The sequence below is a fragment of the Orbicella faveolata genome, unplaced genomic scaffold (genome assembly GCF_042242905.1).
Source record: "Orbicella faveolata isolate gen_17 unplaced genomic scaffold, um_ofav_v1 contig_25, whole genome shotgun sequence".
NCBI lineage: Eukaryota > Metazoa > Cnidaria > Anthozoa > Scleractinia > Merulinidae > Orbicella > Orbicella faveolata.
In genome coordinates, this window is record NW_028301553.1 from 14,392,392 (window position 1) to 14,412,500 (window position 20,109).

The 20,109-nt window shown below is 38.0% G+C and overlaps 3 protein-coding genes across 3 annotated transcripts in view; 2 read left to right on the forward strand and 1 right to left on the reverse strand.

Annotated features, from left to right (window-relative positions):
* Positions 1-357: 357 nt before the first annotated feature.
* LOC110042068 (PI-PLC X domain-containing protein 3-like) lies at positions 358-2,634 on the reverse strand. The gene has a single exon (XM_020747402.2). It carries the CDS (start codon positions 2,632-2,634, stop codon positions 1,540-1,542), a length of 1,095 nt encoding a protein of 364 aa, XP_020603061.2. The 3' UTR covers positions 358-1,539.
* Positions 2,635-8,565: 5,931 nt separating this feature from the next.
* LOC110042078 (uncharacterized) lies at positions 8,566-15,210 on the forward strand. Its single transcript, XM_020747415.2, has 7 exons — positions 8,566-9,211; positions 9,963-10,077; positions 10,549-10,668; positions 11,438-11,613; positions 12,267-12,597; positions 13,114-13,181; positions 14,201-15,210. The coding sequence occupies exons 1-6, from the start codon at positions 8,879-8,881 to the stop codon at positions 13,155-13,157; spliced, it is 1,119 nt and encodes a 372-aa protein (XP_020603074.2). The 5' UTR covers positions 8,566-8,878; the 3' UTR covers positions 13,158-13,181; positions 14,201-15,210.
* A 4,003-nt stretch (positions 15,211-19,213) lies between these two features.
* LOC149109100 (uncharacterized) overlaps positions 19,214-20,109 on the forward strand; it is a 1,541-nt gene continuing 645 nt past the window's right edge. Inside the window, exon 1 of the mRNA XM_089294486.1 lies at positions 19,214-20,109. This exon is cut by the window's right edge and continues 645 nt beyond it. Coding sequence (XP_089150612.1) covers positions 19,669-20,052 — 384 coding nt within the window. The 5' untranslated portion in view covers positions 19,214-19,668 and the 3' untranslated portion in view covers positions 20,053-20,109.

A 20,109-nucleotide genomic window follows, 5' to 3' on the forward strand; every position in this document is an offset into this window, starting at 1 on the left:
TCCGTACGTGAGACTCTCCCAGACCTCTGCCTGGAGAGAAAATCTGGAGATTTTCCCAATAAACTTCGGGTGTCTCTGTTCAAATAAACAGATTTACTGAAATACATGACCACTGCAGCAAATCAAAGAATTAATCTGCTGCTAAATCATGCTGTGTTGCTTGGATGATAATTTCTACATGTACAACTAACAAATGGCAAGTGTTACTAAGAGACTCTTTGATTAGAGTTAAGGGATTTTCTAAAACGTTCTTACCAATACTTTTCTAAGAAGAGTACTTATTGCCTTATAAATATATTAAATATTAGCTAGACAGCCATGTTCTAAACAAGATAGCGGCAAAATATCACAGTTAAATCGAGACGTAATACTGCTTTGTTTATTGGCTCTAAAATGAACATAATAATTATTGTCTTACTGCAGCATAATACTTTGCAATACTCATCTCAATTTAACAATGCAATGTTCTTACCACGTGCAGTGTAATTGTTGAATATCTGGCAAAAAAGAGGAAAAGTTAAGTATATCTTCATATGGAGTGACCTTTTCAATCGAGTGTCGTCAAACCAAAGCCAATGAAGTTATCACTTTGGCCAATCCAAAAAAAACACAGACAATCCACGAACTAATCCAAACTCAAAGCAAACATTGTGTAGCTGACGCAAAGCACGGGAAAACTTGTGCGAGTGAGTCACATTTGGCTTAGGTTTTACTTGTGATTGGGCAACAAAATGGCATGATTCTTTTAAGCTAATCGATTGGCATAGTAATGCAGAACCAGAGAAAATGCAAATGACTTTTGATGCTCAAGTGAAAACAGCTCTAAATGAGCCGTATTTCAGATACAATTTAAATTTGTAAATTAGTGATCACACTGGATGAAAAAAAAAGCAATAAATTTGGAGCTAAACAGCACGTACAGTATCCAAGTGTATAAATGGGTACCGGGAAACTTAATGCTGGGGTTAACCCTGCAATGGACTAGCATCCCATCCAGGGGCAGTAAAAATACTCCTGGTCACTTCATGCTTTCAAAACGAGGATAAGCTCTGGCCTGATGGGCCACTTCCTTTCCATTTTCTTTGTCATTTTATGCTAAATATACAATACACATGACAAGTTACAGGTATGCACCACAAATTTATCTACAGGATCAGAAAATACGAAAAAAATTATTAACAATAAATACAATCATTACGCTTTGCATAAAAGTTCTGGGGGGCCTCAACTGAGTACTATTGAGAGGTGCTAACCCAACATATGTTTTCTCAAAGCATATTAAGCTCTCCTTGATGTACAATTTGAAATTATATTTCAATAAACATGGCAAAATGTTAGCAAAATTTTAAGTGGTCTCACTTGCATATTTTTGAGACACATTCTCCAAGTCTCAAATTCTCTGCACAGCCACAAAATCCTCACATTGACAGAAAGGATCTCATATTATTTTCACTGTCTGGTTAAAGCTCTAATCCATTCACCACCCCTCTAGTTAGCTGTCTCAGTGGCAAACTGAACTGTTATGGTCATTAAGCCACCTTAGAAAAAATAATTAAAACTTATGACAGTTGGAATAAAATCTCCAAACTCTACAAAGTCAGCTATGATAATGTTAAATTTATGACACTTGGTGCCACAGAGAGCCTTAAGCCACCCAGTAACATGGCTGTTGCATTTCATCGCACAGACATCTTTAAGGGTGCTAGTCATGTTCTGTAGCACTGTTGAAGTTTGCGGCGTGAGCACGGCTTGTGTCACTTGAAAGGCATCGTCTGAAAAGCTGGACACTGCAGATTGTTTGTTGAGAAATTCCATCAACAGTTTCCTATCTGCTGTGTTTGGCCACGGGGAGCAAATCAAGTGAGGCGGCCAGAAGCAAGGGTAGGCATCAACCACACCGTAATCATGGTAAATGATAATGACCTTTTCTTCGTTACCCCACATTTCTTGAAGGGTAACATTTGAGCCGTCTTGACCTGGCGCTCGAAAGACCTCGCTAAACGAAGCTAGCAGCGTGCCCGCAAGGGTTTCATGAGTAGCAGGATCCATGTTGTAAAAGTGATTGAAGTCCAGGATGACAATTTCTTTTGGATAATTCGCCACATAGCGGTTCACTTCTTCTAAAACCTGCTCAATCGTCCACCCGTACAATCCGTGCAAAACACGAATCTCTTTGTCTTCCTCTCTGTATGCAACTCGCAGATCCAGGTAGCGGATACCCGACAACAGCTGCTCGTAAATGGTCATGGATTGTGTCACGGACCAACTGTGGACCACAGACTTCGCTATTTTGCCAAAAATACTTCCAAGAGTTTGAATCGTGGACGACTCGTCGGGGCCGATCTCCATGTTTTGATCAAGGAAAAACGTTCCCGAATCATGAGATCCCGGAATCACCAATTCTTTCAAAGGACACAGTTGTTTCTCATTCGGTAAGTTTTCCATCCACCGTGAATAATCGTTGTCTTCTAGGGCTGTGAGGCGAAGAACTTCAAAGTCGTCCACAGTACCCTTGTCCGCCATGTTGTTTTGCAAGTCAAGGCTTTCTTTGTGGGGTAGAGTGGGGGACCTTGTTGTAGAACCTATATAAACAATAGCCTCCATCAATGTGCTCGGATATTTGTCCGCGGACATTACCTGTTCCGAGAAGTGAACAGTTTTCCGAGAGCGTAGCTCAAGGAAAACTGTGAGTCTTGAGGAACATAATGTCCAAGGACAAATATCCGAGCATATTTTCAAAGTCAAATGGAGGCTATTGTGTTTATTATCCTTCGAATATTTTTCGCAACATGCGCAGTTTCGAAAATCGGGGAATATTTTACGATAACTGCTGAAATTCTCGCGCACTCATTGGCTAATTTTCATTGTCAATAAGCGGACAGACACATGAATTTATAATTGATGCGATGTTAATTTTTTGTTATTTTTTTTGTGAATTTGTCCATTTGCAGGAAACCTGGCCCGTACATACACTGGAAAGCTGATAACATGAAAAGCCTGAGATTGTAGAGAAGAACCTTGCAGATTAAAAACCAGTCCAGCTAGAAATTTGGAAAAGGTTCATTATTGGAAAATATTTGATGGATTATAATTGTCAACAATTACTTATATATTGGTACAATAGTATCAACACTATTCCATTGGAATCTCCGGGCTTGTATTTGTCAAAAAAATTTTATGACCGTCAAGCTCATATTTTTGAAGACATCACTCATTCTCCTCCGCTAACTCGCCACCCTTGTTACCAAGTCAACCTCACTACCTTTGCCACCCTGGCTAGTCTCACCAACCTGGTACTGGTCACCCTGAGCACCTTGGCCATTCTTACCACACTCGCGTCACTCGAGCTTCCCTCGCTATCATCGCCGATCTTGTCAACAAAGATGTTAACACCTCGCTTGAAAAAGTAGAAACATGTTAATTTCAGCAGCTAAAAGATGCCTAAAGATAAGAATAACAAAAAATCGTAAAAAAAAAAATGAAACCGTTACCGAACAAAAAGTTGCTTGATGAAGAATGTCGCTTTAAGAAACAAGAGCTAAGGAAAATTTCAAACCAAAACCACAGAGATCCTTTAAATGCAAACTTTCGAGAGCAATATCATCATTTATACTTTAACAGGATACAAAAAGCTACTGAATAAGAAAAAAATGATTACTACAACAACTCAAAAATCACTGAGTTAGAGGAAAATGCAGAAGACTTTTGGAAAATCAATGGATGACAGGCGAAAAGATAAAAACGATATTCCATCAATCTCAGAGGATAACTGGGTAACATACTTTCGTTCACTTCACTCGAAAAGTCCTTTAAATCCTATTCAGCAGTCAATAATGAATGATCTAAAACTTCTAGAGCATCATAAAGGGCAGTTTCATTCATTAGACTACTTGATCACTGACCCCTAAAAGATTGCAAAATAACAAATCGGCGTTCTCGGACAAAATAAAAAACGACTGAAATTATCAACTGAGCTAGTCTTCAAGAAATGATGCCCGCCTATCTTAAATTCTTCAACTCAATTCTTACTTCAGGTATAATGCCTAATACTTGGTGTCGCGGTCTTATTACACAAATTTTGCTCCATTTTAAATCAGCGACTGCTTGAGCATGTAAATTCTCTTAATATTCTACACAATTCCCAGATTGGTTTCTACCCAAAAATCGAACAGCAGACCATGTTCTTATATTGAGAACTCTAGTAGATAAATACGTGCATCACCACAACGAAAAAATCTACGCTTGTTTTGTTGACTTCAAAGAAGCTTTCGACTCAGTTTGGCATGACGGACTTTTATTTAAGTTATTACAAATTCATGTCGGTGGCTGTTTTTTCAATTTAATAAACATCTTGTATTCAAACTCTACATGTTCCATAAAAGTTGGTCAAAATCAAACACGGCCCTTTCCATACGCAAGAGGGGTACGCCAAGTTGTATTTTGAGCCCGTTACTGTTCAACCTCTTTATTAATGACATACCATTCTCTTTTGATAAAATTCTATCTGATCCCTCTGACCTAACAACGGCGCAGAATAAAATTAACTTTTAAAAGCAGGCGATTTAGTCATATTGTCGAGATCAAAAGTAGGACTGCTATTGCAGTACATGGATGTTAAGTATCAATGTTAAGTATCAATCCAAAAAAAACTAAAGTTATGATCTTTCAAAAACGTGCTAAGAAATGTATCGAGTCTAATTTTCATATAGACAATGAGCCGTTTGAAATTGTTCAAAATTATACTTATTTCAGTGGGAACACTCATTTCTTCAAAGGGTAACTTTTCACTGGCACTTGATAAATTGAAAGAAAAGGCCCTTCACGCCCATTTCAGTCTTAGAAAACACACAAATTTCAGCAAACTACCTCCATTCGAATTCCTAGCGAAAAAAAGTTTCGACGCAATGATCTCCCCAATTTTGACATATAACAGTTAAGTCTGGGGTGCATATGCAAAATCTGATCTCAAGTCTTGGGACATGTACAGTTCCCAGATCGAAAATACACATTTCCAATTCTGTAAACGTTACTTAGAAGTGAGCAATAAGGCGTCTAATGCACCATGTAGAGCTGAACTTGGTAGGTTTCCTCTCATTATAGCTGTCAATCAGAAAATCATGAATTACTTCTCATAGAGCGGTTTTCACTTGAGTGTCGTAAAACCAAAACCAAACCAATTACTTATCAATCAGACTACTCAGCCAATCTCAAACCATAGTAAAACCAAAACCAAAACCAAAACCAAAGTAATTGTCTAATTACTTTCGACACTCAAATGAAAACCGCTCTATCTTTTAGGAAAGGATAATTGCTCTATTGTTAAAAAAATCTTTCTCATGTCGCAAGATCTTCATCACGCTAGTAACGATGAATATTACAATTTCCCATGTTTTGATCTTACGTGCTTAACTAACGCTAAAATCAAACATTATTCTGGCCTAATGCAGCAAAAATATATTTTATATTGGCAACATACCACTTGTGAAATTTAGGACAGGCAATCACAAACTAAGGATTGAGACTGGTAGATATGATCAAATTCCAAGGGTTAACAGACTCTGCCCTATTTGTGAATCCAATCAAATTGAAGACGAATATCACTTTCTTATATATTGCAATAAATACTCTATTCTGAGAAATAATTTTTATAAAACAATGGAACATATCTTTCCGACTTTTAAAGAATTATCTTCGTTACAAGCCATTGGCGAACTTATGACTTCTTTAAATCATCACATTAATATTCAATTAGCAAAATTTATTTCATCTTGCTTTGATCTACGCAATATTCTACTTTCAAATCAAACCAATGTAACTTGATTGCTATATCATAACCTTATTATATGATCACGATAATCGTTAATTGTTTTAGTTTTAGTTTTAGTTTTAGTTTACAAAAGCTTTTGCAACACTGTATATGTATTTATGGTCATGCAAATAAAGCTAGTTGTTGTTGTTGTTGCTACTCCCCCCAGCCTTGCTATCCGCAACACCCCTGCCACCGAGGTCGGCCTCCCAACACCGCCTCCCTGAAAATGTTGGATTGTGGAGTACAAATTTAAAAGGGGCTTACATTTTGACTATTTTTGCAGTGAAATAATGGACACATGTCAGGACGAAATTTACAATATGGCCTTATTTTGGTGGATCCCGTTGGTGGAGAATTTTAATTATGTCTACACCTGCAGGGCGATAAAGCTCTAGACTTTTTCTCAGTGTGGACTGCTGCGGGCAGTTCCGGTCCTTTACGGCAGAAAAAAAAAAAAAATGAAAATGAGGCGTTTAACATTCTCAGACTTGTCATTGAGATCATTCACTGTGGAAATCTGCTCTAAATTATCCTCCAATTATTCATTTCAGTCTGATCGAAAGCCAAAAACGTGCAAAATAATCTCTGGATAAACGAAGACACAGTATCGTGTCGCAGACTTGGTAGCAATAGCGCAAATTGTCAGGCTAAAAGCTTTTAGTGTCACCCAACTAGTGGACTAATGCAAATCCTGCATTTTGATTGGCTACGCTACCAGAGGACTATTAGTAATAGTCCTCGAGTCACGAAATTGGCGCAATCGAGTGTGACGCTTTCTTTCGTTTTATTCCCAAATGAATACTTCTTCAACTTGCATTTGCTAACTCTATTATTGCCTTTTCTGCCCGACTAGTTGCGTGATACTAAAACAATTAGACCCTTTGCCCTCAAGGGCCACGGGTCAATAGCCCATTCGGCTTCGCCTCATGGGCTATTGACCCGTAGCCCTTGCGGGCTACGAGTCTAATTGTTTATTAGTCACGAGACACGTTCATTTATGACATTTAGCAATGGGGTATCCTGCACTGAGCATTTCTGTTTGCGAGACTTCTCCCATATGGCGCAACTTAACCTTCCAATTCAAGGTTGTCATGAAAAAGATTTTTCTGAGAGAGATAGAAGAAAAACAAACGACTTCTTGCAGTCGATTTTTTCCAATGAGAGTCATCAACAGTCAGTTAGCATTAATTTACTCTGCATTAAAAGTAATATTATGTGTGCAACAGTAATTAGTTTTTTTCGTGAACAAATTTTAGCAGATTTTCTTCAGTATTTCTTTAAAAGAACACACACGAGGTTGTATCTCCGTTCTTTTATAAAGAAGAAAAAAAAAATAAAAAAGCTATAATTGAAAAGGAAAGTTTCAGTTGATTTACTAGTTTAAGATCGATGACTTGAGTTCGTAGTAAATTTACTCCTCTATGATATTGCATCAATTTCGCAGATGCACTATCATATTTGTCATCAGCAAGCATATTAACCACGGCATAGGAGGAAACAAGAAGAAGCTTTCGGGGGAACGTTTGAGACCACTTCCCTTGATGCGAACTCAGTTTCCTATTAAGTACATGTAAGATAAATCTCATTTAATCGATCAATACATAATTATTATCACCCCAGTTTTATTTATTACCATATTTTGTATTTAATCTCGTTAGGCCAGGGAAGGAAGTTACATTTATTTTAGCAATAGAAATGAAAGTTCGATTTGTGAAACAATATGCCGTGTGGCACTAAATTTTTGCAGGTTCTACTTGTTGCGATTTTTGCGGTTTTTTCCATAATTCGCAAAAAAAAGTTCCCGCAAAAATTTCCTTCGCAAAAATTTACTCCACTGGCCAAATTATACAAGCAAACAACACAAGTAGAATCTCGTTGCCGCCATTTATCTTACGTCTTTTTCGTTCAGGAACAAAACGATGAAATGAGAAAAAAACAGTTCAAAAATAGGTACCACTTTAAGAAGAGCATCTACAATCCCACGCGAGAGCACGATGTAATTGTGATAAAGTGACACTGGTCACTGGATTACTGTGTTTTACTTCTCTACAGTACATGTTTTTTCACTTGTCAATTATATGCAGTTCAACTTAAGAAATGCAAAAATTGTGTAATTTCAATTAAACGAGCGACTTCGCGAAAATCGCAAAAAATTAGTACCCAGCAAGAAGAAAACAGTCTTTTGCAATCGCAAAAATTAGTTCACCGATTCGCAAAAATAAATTTCCACAAAAATTTAGTGCCACACGACTCTTGGCCGGGTCTTGGTAATCGATTGATGTATAGGGAAAAGTTAACCTTTTTGTTTTCTTCCTTATTTAATACAGTGAATAGATTATCGCAATCTGAATTCTTTAGCTTTCAGAAAATATAAACGCTATTCGCGTTCGTTTGAAAACATTGGGCGTCAATTCTTGTCGTATGTAAAAAGGTAAAATTTACAAATTAAAAATGCTGGCTGTCATTTCGTACAGTTGACCGCAGAGCAAAGTCTGTCATGATAAAATATATATCTGTGCTTTATTAATTGCATACGAGAAACAATATAAAGGTAAAATTTGCAAATTAAAGTGCTGCTTGTCATTTCACAGAGTTGATAGTGCTGCGCTTTCTGCAGATTGACAGGTACAAATTTACATTGAAGCGGACTTTGTCATGTCAGAGTTGGTGACACCTGTATGTAAAGCTTGCGAAGAAATAATAAAATTCATTCCATTTTACGAAATATTGCGCAAAATGTGGTAAAGAGTTCCTGATTAATTAGATAACAGAGCAAATTACTTCTGATATCGAAACGAAATGAGTGATAATGTGCTTCGAACGCATGAAATGACACACCGTTTTATAATTGAAAGCAGACCTTTCAGATATGATGTCCGTCCTCAGAGCATTTGGTTTGCCTGTTTATTCAAAAAAGAACAAGCCATTGAGGATAATTATAATAATCGCATTCTTGCCGCGGACTCAAATTAGGGGATCTTATTTTATAACAAACGGAATGAGTTACGTAATATATATCATGTTAAGATTTATTAACAAAAGTGCAGTTCGTACTGCCTTCAGTTAGTCATGGCGTGTAAAAGCGTTGTGTTATTTTTCCTGTTCCAGATTACCACCGTATTCTCTTCCGAAGAAACAGCTGCATTTTCTCGTTCATTACATTTCACAACGCGGGAAAATAAGCAGCTTAAGGGATACGTTGTCAAACGGTTTGATTCTCCCAGTTTGTTATCGTGCGACCAACAATGTATGAGGAACGCTTGGTGTACTTCTACAAACTACAAGATGTCATCCAAGAAGGGCGGCAAAGGAACTTGTGAACTGAACAAGCACGACATCTCACTCATCAACGAAAACGCCAACTTTCACGATCAACAGGGAGCCACTTTCTCTATGCTGCTGGTAATGAGTAAAGTGCTAATTTTAGAGCCCAGCTAACGACGTTTTGAGTTGGTTTAATAGTACAGGCGTCTTTATTTTTGGTAACTTTAATTGTATATCTTCGTAGCGAGCCTGCGATTTCGTATCTCCGTTACGACGGAATGATTTTATTCGAAAAAAAATGTGCACGCGTGGCATAGGGTGGAAATTTAGGAGTGAGCCAATCTACACAGCTCTCCTCAGTCTGTAAATTGTAAGATTGCCATAAATTACCATGCTTTGAATTACAGGTGAAAGATATATCTAAGCAAGTGCCAGTATAACAAACAAGAGTTCATCAAAACCAGGTCGTTTTGAATAGCAGAATCAGTATTTAACAAACAGACTTTAATTAAAGAGATGCAAAGCAAGAGTTTGACAAACATTTTTTTTTAGAACAGCCTCAAGAGATAGCGTGCAATAGTAGTGAATTCGTGATCGGAGTATAACAAACTATTGACGAAGTGTACTAGCAAAAGTCAAGGGAAGTATAGGAAAAGAAAAAGGAGAGAGCGCTTAGGAAATTCTAGTGCGTAACCTCTCCTTTGTTTGTCAGTTCAATTGAAACCAAATGGTCATGAGCTCTACTTTTATTTGGGATTTTTTGTTTCCCCTTTTCAATATGGGATTGCAGACAGCTTTTTCAATTTGAATCTGGCCATTTGTTTCACTTACATTTTCAGTGCACAGATGTTACCGCTACGTAGTTTGACCGGTTATTACCTCTCCACAGACTCCTTGTGATGTCAATCCGTGCATGAACGGAGGGACCTGTTATCCAGCAGAGGGAAAGTACGACTTCAAATGCGCATGCGCGTCAGCTTTCAGTGGAAAAACGTGCGCTAAGGGTAAGAACTAGTTACAAATCAAGTCTAAAATTAAATCGAGAGCGAATAATCTAATTGTTTTGCTTAAAGTTTCTTTAGGTGTAGATAGAAATCTCAAGCTCATAATCTAATTGTTTACTAGAAAATAGCCTTATGTAGATACGCGCGCTGAAAACATTTTGTTAACAGGATACACTGCTACGCTACCCAATATCTATCACAGAATAAATAATGAGTAGCGGAGCCAATCAGCGAACGGCATTCGTCAGTGATAGAACGCTAGTAGATTTATACCAAAGGCTGATAGTATACGAGTACCCCAGCCAATCAGATTGCAGTATTTGCATTAGCTATTAATAGTATACTACTAGAATTCTGTTGATGATGATTAATTATTAATGATAATTTTTACTAATGATGTGACTGAAGGTGCATGATTATATTCAAAGAGCGTCTGTGTAAGCGATATCACGTCTGTTCATATTACGTTAGCGTACAAGAGCTGCGCGGAGCTGTTCGACGCTGGTTTCACCGAAGATGGTGTCTACCAAATCCTGAGTGACAAGTCCGAAATAATTGATGTCTACTGTGACCAGTCCAGCTGGGGAGGAGGTAAGAAGTGAGACCAGCTGAAAACATAATTGTCTGATTGCTTTGTTGAGCCATACGCATAAGTTTTCTTACTTGGTGACAAGTTTTTCCCCCAATTGCGGAGAAGACTCGTAAATGGCCTGACAGGTTTTGAATAGTTTAGTGGAGGCAGCGTGGCCGAGAGAGTTTTGCGCCGTACTTGAAATCCGCAGGTCAAGGGTTCAAGTCCCGCTCTGACTACTTAGCTGGATCGAGTTGTTTGTCTGTAGACCCTAGTTCAACTCCTCGGTCATGCTTGTAAAAAGCCAACTTGCCTCCCGCCAGTTGGGATTTTTAAGCCTATTACGTTTATACAGTTTATATATTTGTTTCTTTCAGTTTAAGTGGCACGCCTGTGTGAAGGCAAGCGCATTGACCGCTGTAAACAATAACATTTGAACATTTTTTTTTAATATAGAGTCGTGGACAGGAGCAGATTAAATTTGAACACGAACATTTGTCATGTTGAGTTAGCTTCATGCCCTGGGAAAAAGTTTTTAAAATTTTCCTTTTGGGGTTCAAGAGGGCTTTTGGTCCAGGCTCCGGCTGATAGACGGGGACCCCGTGCTGAATTTGCAATCTCAACAAACAAAACGAGTTACTCTCCAATTCTTTACAATACACCTTTTAGTTTCTTACCTAGGCTCTTTCTTACTGAACCAGTTTTTAAGCTTTTGGAATTTGAAGCCAGGCTGCAGTGTAACCACTGACTCTCTAAGTTCGTAATATTCATAATTCTCTTTTTCAACAGGCTGGACCATGGTATTCAAGCTCGTGTCTGGTGTCTCCGCTGACATATATCAACTGTGGACGTCAGCAGATTCTTTGAACGAGAACAAAACAGAAGCACTGAACGTCAATTCCTCATTTAAAGGACATTATAAAAACCACTTTGTACAAAACTGGCAAACCGCCAATCCTAAGGAGGTAGACTCCTGAACATATTAAAATAATTCTAATATTAAAATAATTCCAATAAGAGCACAGAAAGCCTGGAATTGGCAAAGTCCCAATAGAAGAAACTTTCTTCACAATATTTGCTCTGTTAGCATAAGCGATACAGTTTCTGATGGGGCTACAAGAACATTAATTCTGAATATTGAAAGGGCACAGCACGATTAAATGTCCCAAGGAATTTGAGCGTGATGTGTTGAATACTTTTTGTGCGACGTGGGTTTAAAAACTTAAAATTTTACGAAGAATGTTTCAGCTAATTAGCGCTTTTGCAACCTAGAAATTTTGCAGTTTTTGAAAGCCAAATTCTCCTCAAATAGCACACCCAAAGAGCCAAAAATCTCACCAATCACTAAGTTTCACAAGCTCTTTAAATGTTTGTAGTCAATTTGTGTCTAGCGTGACGCCTTCTCTGGGCAAAATGGTATGTTATTATTAGTGTTAATGGAGAAATATGTAAACAATGACGTCAGAAACGATCGTTCTGTAAGAACAAACCCAACCTCGTCGCCAGGCTCTCTCTCCTCTGCCTTCACTTGTCACAACGACAAGTGGAGAGAGAGTCTACGAACGAGGTTGAAACAAACTGTCTAGTTGTTGATATATTATTCCCTCTCTGGTTTCAGGCGCGAGTGGCATTGTACAACATTAATGACTCCAAAGCGGAAATTCTTTCCCTGGTTTTCAACGCTACTAAGTCCAGCAAGTTAAACTGGTTTTCTAGAGATCGTCTAACTCACTCACCCTGGCCTGACCTATATACTGGAAGGATTCGTGGCTTCGATCTTCAAGGGTGCTGTGGCAGAAATTTCTACATTTTTAGGCGGCAAGGCGGCTGCCCCAATGATTATGGATGGCTTGTAGTAACTTCCAATGATTGTGCCTGGGAGACTCGCTTCCCTTCAAGAACAGTCCTTTACAGTAACCGCACAACCTTCATACACTGGAACGAGTATGGTACGTAAACTGAATAAACAAAAACATGTTCTTCTGTTTCAAACCTTTTTTGAAGAGTATGTCTCAGTAACGACCTCCAGATTAATGAAGAATGCTTTCAAATCCTTGTTGTGTCTCAGATCGAGGTTCGAGATACGGACCACTGAAGGCGGTCCCTTGTAGGGGGTCCGGGTCCATCTGCCCCGCGGAAACTTAAAATTGAGGTCCTCGGAAATAGTATCAGTCAGGCATTCTGAGGACAACTTGGCGTGTTATATTGTCTCTTTTTTTAATTTAGGAAGTTCGACCAAACCCCCCCGAACTCCTCCTAGAACCGCCCCAGATTTGGAAGTGGAAAATAGATATGCATCTTAGGAGTATAACGAGTCTGGTGCTCCACTAGATAACGTTGTAAGCTCCTGGCACCACACATACTTCTAAAACAAAGGCCAAATTACAAATAAAGAACATTGTCCAACCTTTCACCGAAAATTAATATTTCAATTATAGATATTAATCGTTCATTTATTTTCGTAGGAAATGTTGGAAGAGCAAATACTTTGCTAGTGTATATTCGCTGAAGCAAGTGTTGCCGACAAAATAAGGTGAGAAGATTACAGCCATGTTCCTATTAACTCAGTGGTTAGGGAGTGCACCGCAGGCGGGTTATGGCTGACGCGCCTGAAATTTTAATTGACCAATCAGGATTAAGAAGGTGGGGAAATCTGTACTGTTAACAGGAAAGGTATTGAAGTCGGGCAACTTTTCTTACTCGAGATGGCATTGAGTATTCACGAAAAAAGATTTCCAAAAACCACATCAGATTGTAAAAAGTGAAAACTATGAAACATTTTGAGTCTTTAAGTTTTTAATCTGGCGCCAAAAATAAGTCGCCAGCGTCCGGCATCTCTCAGTGTTCGTCAAGTGTCGCCATGTAGGAAAATAGCTGTGTCAAAAACCCACCATTGTAAGCGTAATTTTTCACCCATGGTATTAAAAGGTAAGTTAAAAAAATAGTATGCTCGTGAAATAAAGAAATAATTTCGCTTGCGTTTTGTCGAAACTCAACTGAATTTCCGTCGTCTAAAGGCTCGGGAAATTATCAGAATTTTGACCAAACGCGGGTGAAATTACTTCCTTATTTCACTCGTCACCATTTAATTACCCATATGGAGCTGATTCTCACCAGTTAACAATGTGCTACATTTTAGAACGAAGTTGGTGTATGGTACCATTCCCTTACTTTACACACTGTATCAAAGGACGTACACTCACTCAACTAAATTACCCACGATCGACTTGCCCTTAAAGTTTATTTATATTACGAACAAGACTGTGACCTGATGGCTATCATTAGTGATGTTGGCTAAGATTTAGTATTTATAGTTTATTATTTTTTATTTCACTACATTTTCATTTTAAAAGTAGAGACGTTAACACCAATACTGTAAATTAAATACTTACATTACATTCAACTTGACTCTACTTTACACCTACATTGTTTGCTACACATTACTACACTATTAATACTTAACACCCAAAAAGTAAATTAATTAATAAATAAACAAATAAGCTTAATAAGGGGATGTCGACTGATGAGTTTAATAAATTTTCCTTTTAATAGTTCATTGGACGATTCGTGTTATTGGAAAAAAATATATGGCTGCGACAGAGCTGGACTACAGAGATAACTCAACTGCTGAGAGCTGAAAAAAAAATCCAATATTGCAGCAGAAATGATAATCTAAACCCAAACCTGAGTCTGAAAAGTAAACTGTAGACGCAGTAGAGCGAAAAATTGTTTTTTATACCATGCAACAGGAAAATTCCGCCAATCAGAATGCAGGAAAGCTGTTGTATATTCGACGGTATTACATCCAACCTTCCCATCATGCTCCGCGCGTATGTCGCATTGATTGTGTTGGGCACTGTATTTTCTATGGCATGGTATAAAATAGTTATACAACGCTCTCTCGTTGTATACCATGGAATATCTCACCTGTCACTTGTATTCTCTTGGTATACAAACTTACCTAAATGCTCGTGTGTATACCGAGAAAATACAATGGACTCATGATATTCTACGATACAATAAAGCGTTGCGTAACGTACGTTGCATAACGTTGAATATATACATTCTAGTAAACAGCTGATATTATTACTAGCAGCTTATTGTTCATGAAAATTTAATCATCAGTTCTAACTCGGCCTTTCTTTTTTAATTTTGTGTTTCAATTGTTGACTACATGCCGGGTAAAAGATCTAAATGTTGAGAACATTTTACGATTTTAAGCCAGCATATTCAGTAATCGTAATTTCGCTACAAACTGCGAAAAGTTAAAAAAACAAAAAAGTTAATACATCTTTTTTGTTTTGTTTTGTTTTGTTTTTTTTAAAAAATCCGTTTAAACTTATAAGGTTGTGTTATTAGAATGATAATATGATAAAATGTTAAAGGATATGTAAAAAGAGGCGTTATAAAGATCATGCTGTAATAGATAATAATAATAGATGAAGATAACAATGATGATGATGATAATGATAATGATGATGATGCCTATTATAAATAAATATCAAACTAAGCAGCGTCAATACAAAGTGTTTACAGCTGTTTTGTTTCTTTTGGCTTGTCGAGAGTTTAGTTTTTCTTGCTTGTTACATTGAAATAAATATTTTTGGATATAGATTTCGGAAGTAAAATAGATGTGTTGTATTTTGCCTGTAAGAGTGTAGTGAGGGGGTGAGGCTGGGGAGAAAAGTCCCTATCATTTCAAAACAATTCCAGCGAGTAGCTCGCACCGCACCGAACCGAACCGCACCGCAACGGAACGCAACGAAACGCAACCTATTTAAGGGGGTTCCCCTGGCCGCGCTTTGAGAGTAACCGGGTGTGAAAATTCACTCGAAAAACCACTAAGGTTAACGATAAAAAACGAAAAACAAAGATCATCTCTAAATTTGTTCGTTTCCCCTAGCCTTTGCGGTCCTATGTGCTATGGCGTGTTATCACGTGACGTCACAGCAGCCATATTGGTTTTTCAAAACAATTAAACGGCGGCCATGTTTGGTTTGTTTTTATAAATTAATTTTGCATGGTTGCTGGGCTTGTGAGTGAAAGCACTTTATAGATACTGATTGAGGGCAAATAAAGGACATTAAAAATAAAACGACACCGGCTAGAAGTGATCAATCATGGTCCTGCCCCACCATCATTACCGTCGATAGAAATTAATTAAAACTGTAGACATGCCAAAATTTATAGCGATGTTTACAGTTCTTGGTGAGGTTATGTAGCAATGGGATGCAAAGAAGTTTTGCTCTTATTCCTGATTCAAACTATCGCCATTTTCTTGGCCGAAGAAGACGTTGACTCCACATTTTCTCGCTCATCATACTTCACAACGCGGGAAAATAAGCAGCTTAAAGGATACGTTGTCAAACGGTTTGATTCTCCCAGTTTGTTATCGTGCGGCCAACAATGTATGAGAAACGCTTGGTGTACTTCTACAAACTACAAGATGGCATCCAAGAAGGACGGCAAAGGAACTTGTGCACTGAACAAGCACGACATCTCACTCACCAACGAAAACAACACCTTTCTTCATGATGAGATAGGAGTTACGTTGGCGTTGCTGTTGAAGGTGAACTATATTGAATTAGTTTTATCTGAACTATTAAGAATAGCACCCGTTCTGTTACATTCCACTTTTTAAAACTTATTTATTCCAGAAGACATCGTTGTTAAGCGAAGTTCGATGTCATTGCTCTCTTCCCTTCCTTCTCCAGACACGGTTTGATTTTATACCGAAAAGGCAATGTTTTATTGCTAAAATTCTGCTGCCATGGATAACATATCATCCATTGCAATTACACATCAGAGTCTTTTTTCTATATAATTATCATATGTTGAATTATTGTCGGAATTGTGCCCTTTTTCAGGAAACCTATTGCTTGTGCCTTGGACTCTATGCATAACAAAGTAGCTGTACTTGAATAAATAAAAGTAGATTAAATTAAAGTTAGATCAATGTAGAGTACAGGATCAGCTTTGAACAAACAGACTTAATAACTGACGCAAAGCTGATCAAATAGTTGAGGATGGTTTCTTTAATTTCAAAGCTTTGATCTGGCTCAATGTTTCAGTTGGCCCGCAAAACTGGTTATTTTGAAAAGCTAAAAAAGCTCAGTTTATGTTATATTTGAAATATTTGTTTATTTATTTACAGTGTCTCCAATTAGCACATTTAATAGTGCTAAATACATTTGACACGTAAATGAAGTTATTATTATTATTATTAATATTAATATTATTATTATTATTATTATTAAATAAAGATTACTTGTTGATATATGAAATATTGTGCTATGCAGGAGTGGTAGAAGACAAACTAAAAATTTGAGAAATATAACTGCACCCTTCAAATTACCCTGGTTACAAATTTTACACCTGATAACCCTTGACTTCCATTGCTCTCATCTACGCTCAGAGCTCAGTCGGCGGAGCAACTGGGATGATTTTTTCGTAGTTCGTACGGTCAAGTTAATCGTTCCCGGAGCTCAAATACGTTCAGTTGCCTAGATTGGTTCTCTAATAATACCCCTCTAGGACTTCCAGGTCTAATCCGCAGAGTTAAATTCTTGGGTCTATTCTGTCACTTAAAATTACATATTACTTCACAGTTTATTCTCTATATTGATCAACGTTAACCTTTCCGTTTGCAATTCTCAGGATATTTATTCTCAGTTAATTTTATTCAGGGATGTTTGACCACCGGATGTCTCAATGGTGGCTCTTGCTTACCCGACAACGAAAAACAAACCTTTACATGTTCCTGTCACCGACCATGGACCGGAGCTAAGTGCGAAGGTAAAATGGTAGCAGTGAAGAGTTTTTTGAATCTATTTTCAGTAATAACAGTAAACAGTTACTATTACGCAAATCTCAAATGACGTTTTAAGAACTTTCCTCGTTGCCTAAAAAACACGACTTGTTTTGAGCAAACGGCCGGGCTTTTCGCTTGTTAATTATGAACTTCAAGGTATTGATTACCCAACTTTTTTGTTGAAAAGTGACAAAACGGGAACACCAGTTGTCAACACAGTCAAAAAGGTTGGGCTAGCAAAGTAGGACTGTAAAAATAGATAATTGCCAAGGGAAAATTATGAAGGAGTTAATTATAAATTATTTCTTCACATTGATTTATATTTACACTCCTAGTTTTTACGGTTAAACGTGTAAATACGCACAGATATTGTTTGGCATTTGCCGTATATTTTAAATCCGAATGACGTCACTATCAAACAATAATATATTTTATTATATGGAGAAGAGTGTTTTACTGGAAACTAAACCACTCGTAGATTCCAAACGCCACTTCATCCGGGACCCGAGTGGCGTATTTTCCGTATGTCACCTTTGTGAGTGTCGTATCGTTCAATGAAGTCACGATTCCCGCCTTTTGCTTTTGTTGAATTGGTTTCTCCATACAATAAAAAGAACATTACACGTTGGCTCGAAGATAAGAATTTTATTGTTCTTGCCACTCGAACATAAAATTCATATCTTCTCGCCACCGTGTAATATCCTCTATGTCTCTTTTAGATCTAGCAGACTTGAATAGTTCAACGTGCAAGGAAATTTATGACAAGAACTTGTAAGTAATTTGCTCTCACCATATTGATGAAGACAAAGAATACAAAATCCCATGGCCAGATCCCAACCTCTATACAGACAAAATGTAAAAGCTTTACCTTGAAATTAAAGAAAACCCTCGAAATAGTTCATTAAAGGTATAACGAAAAAACAAATAGAAAAAAAAAAAGAAAAAGAAAACAAAGATAAAATGTAATTACAGTATAACATAGCAAAAAGACGATCAAGTTGCCTTCATCATCGGGTTGATTTCATACAATTTTCGTTTTGAATTAAAGATTTAGAAGCCTAGAACAAATCTGTTTCTTTAAGCATCTGCTCTCCTGCTAAGGTTTGACCGAGAAGAAAATCCAGGGGCACTGATCCCTCACTAACCTTACCCTAAGCTGGGAACTGGGTCTTTGCCATCGGCTCTACTTTCTTGTTGGTTAGAATTTGTTCGATGCCCCCTTACCCCGCTGGGTATAGATATGGTCCTGGAACCACCCCTCCCCCCCCCCCCCCCCCTTCCAAGGCACGTGTAGTTTGGTATGGTATTTGAAAAAGAATCATTTTCTGGGAAGAGAAAGCTAAGACGCCGCTGCTGGAAAACAGAAGCAGATATAGACTAGCTAGTATCTTACGAAAATGTTTTAAAATGCTCATTTGTTGGTTACTTCATAGCCATTAATGATGGTTCTAGATTAGCTCGTTGTGTGCCCCTGAAGATAAAATTGAACATGCATCAAGGGTGTCCTCAAAGACTTATGTAAATAATTCTTAAGTCCTTAATTAACCTTCTAACTTAGCTAATCCCTCTGATTGGCAAACGATGGAACAACTCAGTTTTAACAAAACGAATTCTGGGTCCCATGCATTTGAATTCGCTTGCATTCGCCTCTTGGCAATGTACTGAGAGGCCTCGCACATGCCTAGTGCCTTTGAGAGATACTGCTGGTGTTTTTGTGGTCTAACTTTTACTATCATGATTTTTTTTAGGTCTAAACAAAACAACGCCCACTTACTCAAAGTAGGCTCTTAGAAGACTGCAGTGTTTTGTCACATGACCAGCCTTGGCGTATGTGGTGGGGGTGGATGGACGCTGGCCATCAAGGTGAATGGCGCGCAGGTACAGACCAGATTTTTTGTATTGCCAGTTTTACATCTTCCGCTTGGCAGATTCAAACGTGGGGTTCGGCATCCTTGTATATTTCAAATGCCATTATTTTGTATCTTGATTTGCTTCACAGGTTCGCCTAATACATTAAGGCGATTCCATATACTAAAATGTCTGATAAGATCTTTTTTTTATTAAAACATGGAAAACGTTTCACTTCGATTCTAAACTCTGGAGCAACAAGGAATCATTCAACCTTGAAGCAGGGAAGACTGGGTTTGACTTACAAGAGACCAAGTTACCGACCTACTGGAACACTCCCTTCTCCAAGATTTGTCTTGGAATGAAGATCGGCCAACAGAATAGGTTCATTGCTTTCAACAAGACTGCCAGCTCTCTGTACTCATTGATTGCTGACGGCAAATACCACAACACGTCACTGGGTCGTGATACGTGGAAGTCGCTGATTGGTTCACAGGCTTCCGTACAGACCAATTGTAACAGGGAAGGCTTCAATGTGGTAAGCGACTCCGGCGATGATTGGCCTAAAGCAAGGATTGGAATTCTTGGTAACAACGAAAATGACTGTTACACTTGTGATTCAGGAATCGGATTCGGTACAGGAGGTTACCCTGACAACGCCACTAGTTGTGGAAACGGCGCTGACGGCAAATTCACAGCAGAAGAAGCAAACATCAAAGCAATGGGATACATTTTGGTGCAATGAGACCAAGAACTAAAATTGGAGACAGAACTTTCTCAGGTCTTTCTCAGTATCAACAAG

Excerpts from the sequence above, each read along its gene's own strand:
- LOC110042068 (XM_020747402.2), bottom strand. The coding sequence starts at position 2,634 with ATGTCCGCGGACAAATATCCGAGCACATTGATGGAGGCTATTGTTTAT.
- LOC110042078 (XM_020747415.2), top strand. The coding sequence starts at position 8,879 with ATGGCGTGTAAAAGCGTTGTGTTATTTTTCCTGTTCCAGATTACCACC. Across the intron at positions 9,212-9,962 it reads CCACTTTCTCTATGCTGCTG|ACTCCTTGTGATGTCAATCC; the intron begins GTAATGAGTAAA and ends ACCTCTCCACAG. Across the intron at positions 11,614-12,266 it reads AAACCGCCAATCCTAAGGAG|GCGCGAGTGGCATTGTACAA; the intron begins GTAGACTCCTGA and ends CTCTGGTTTCAG.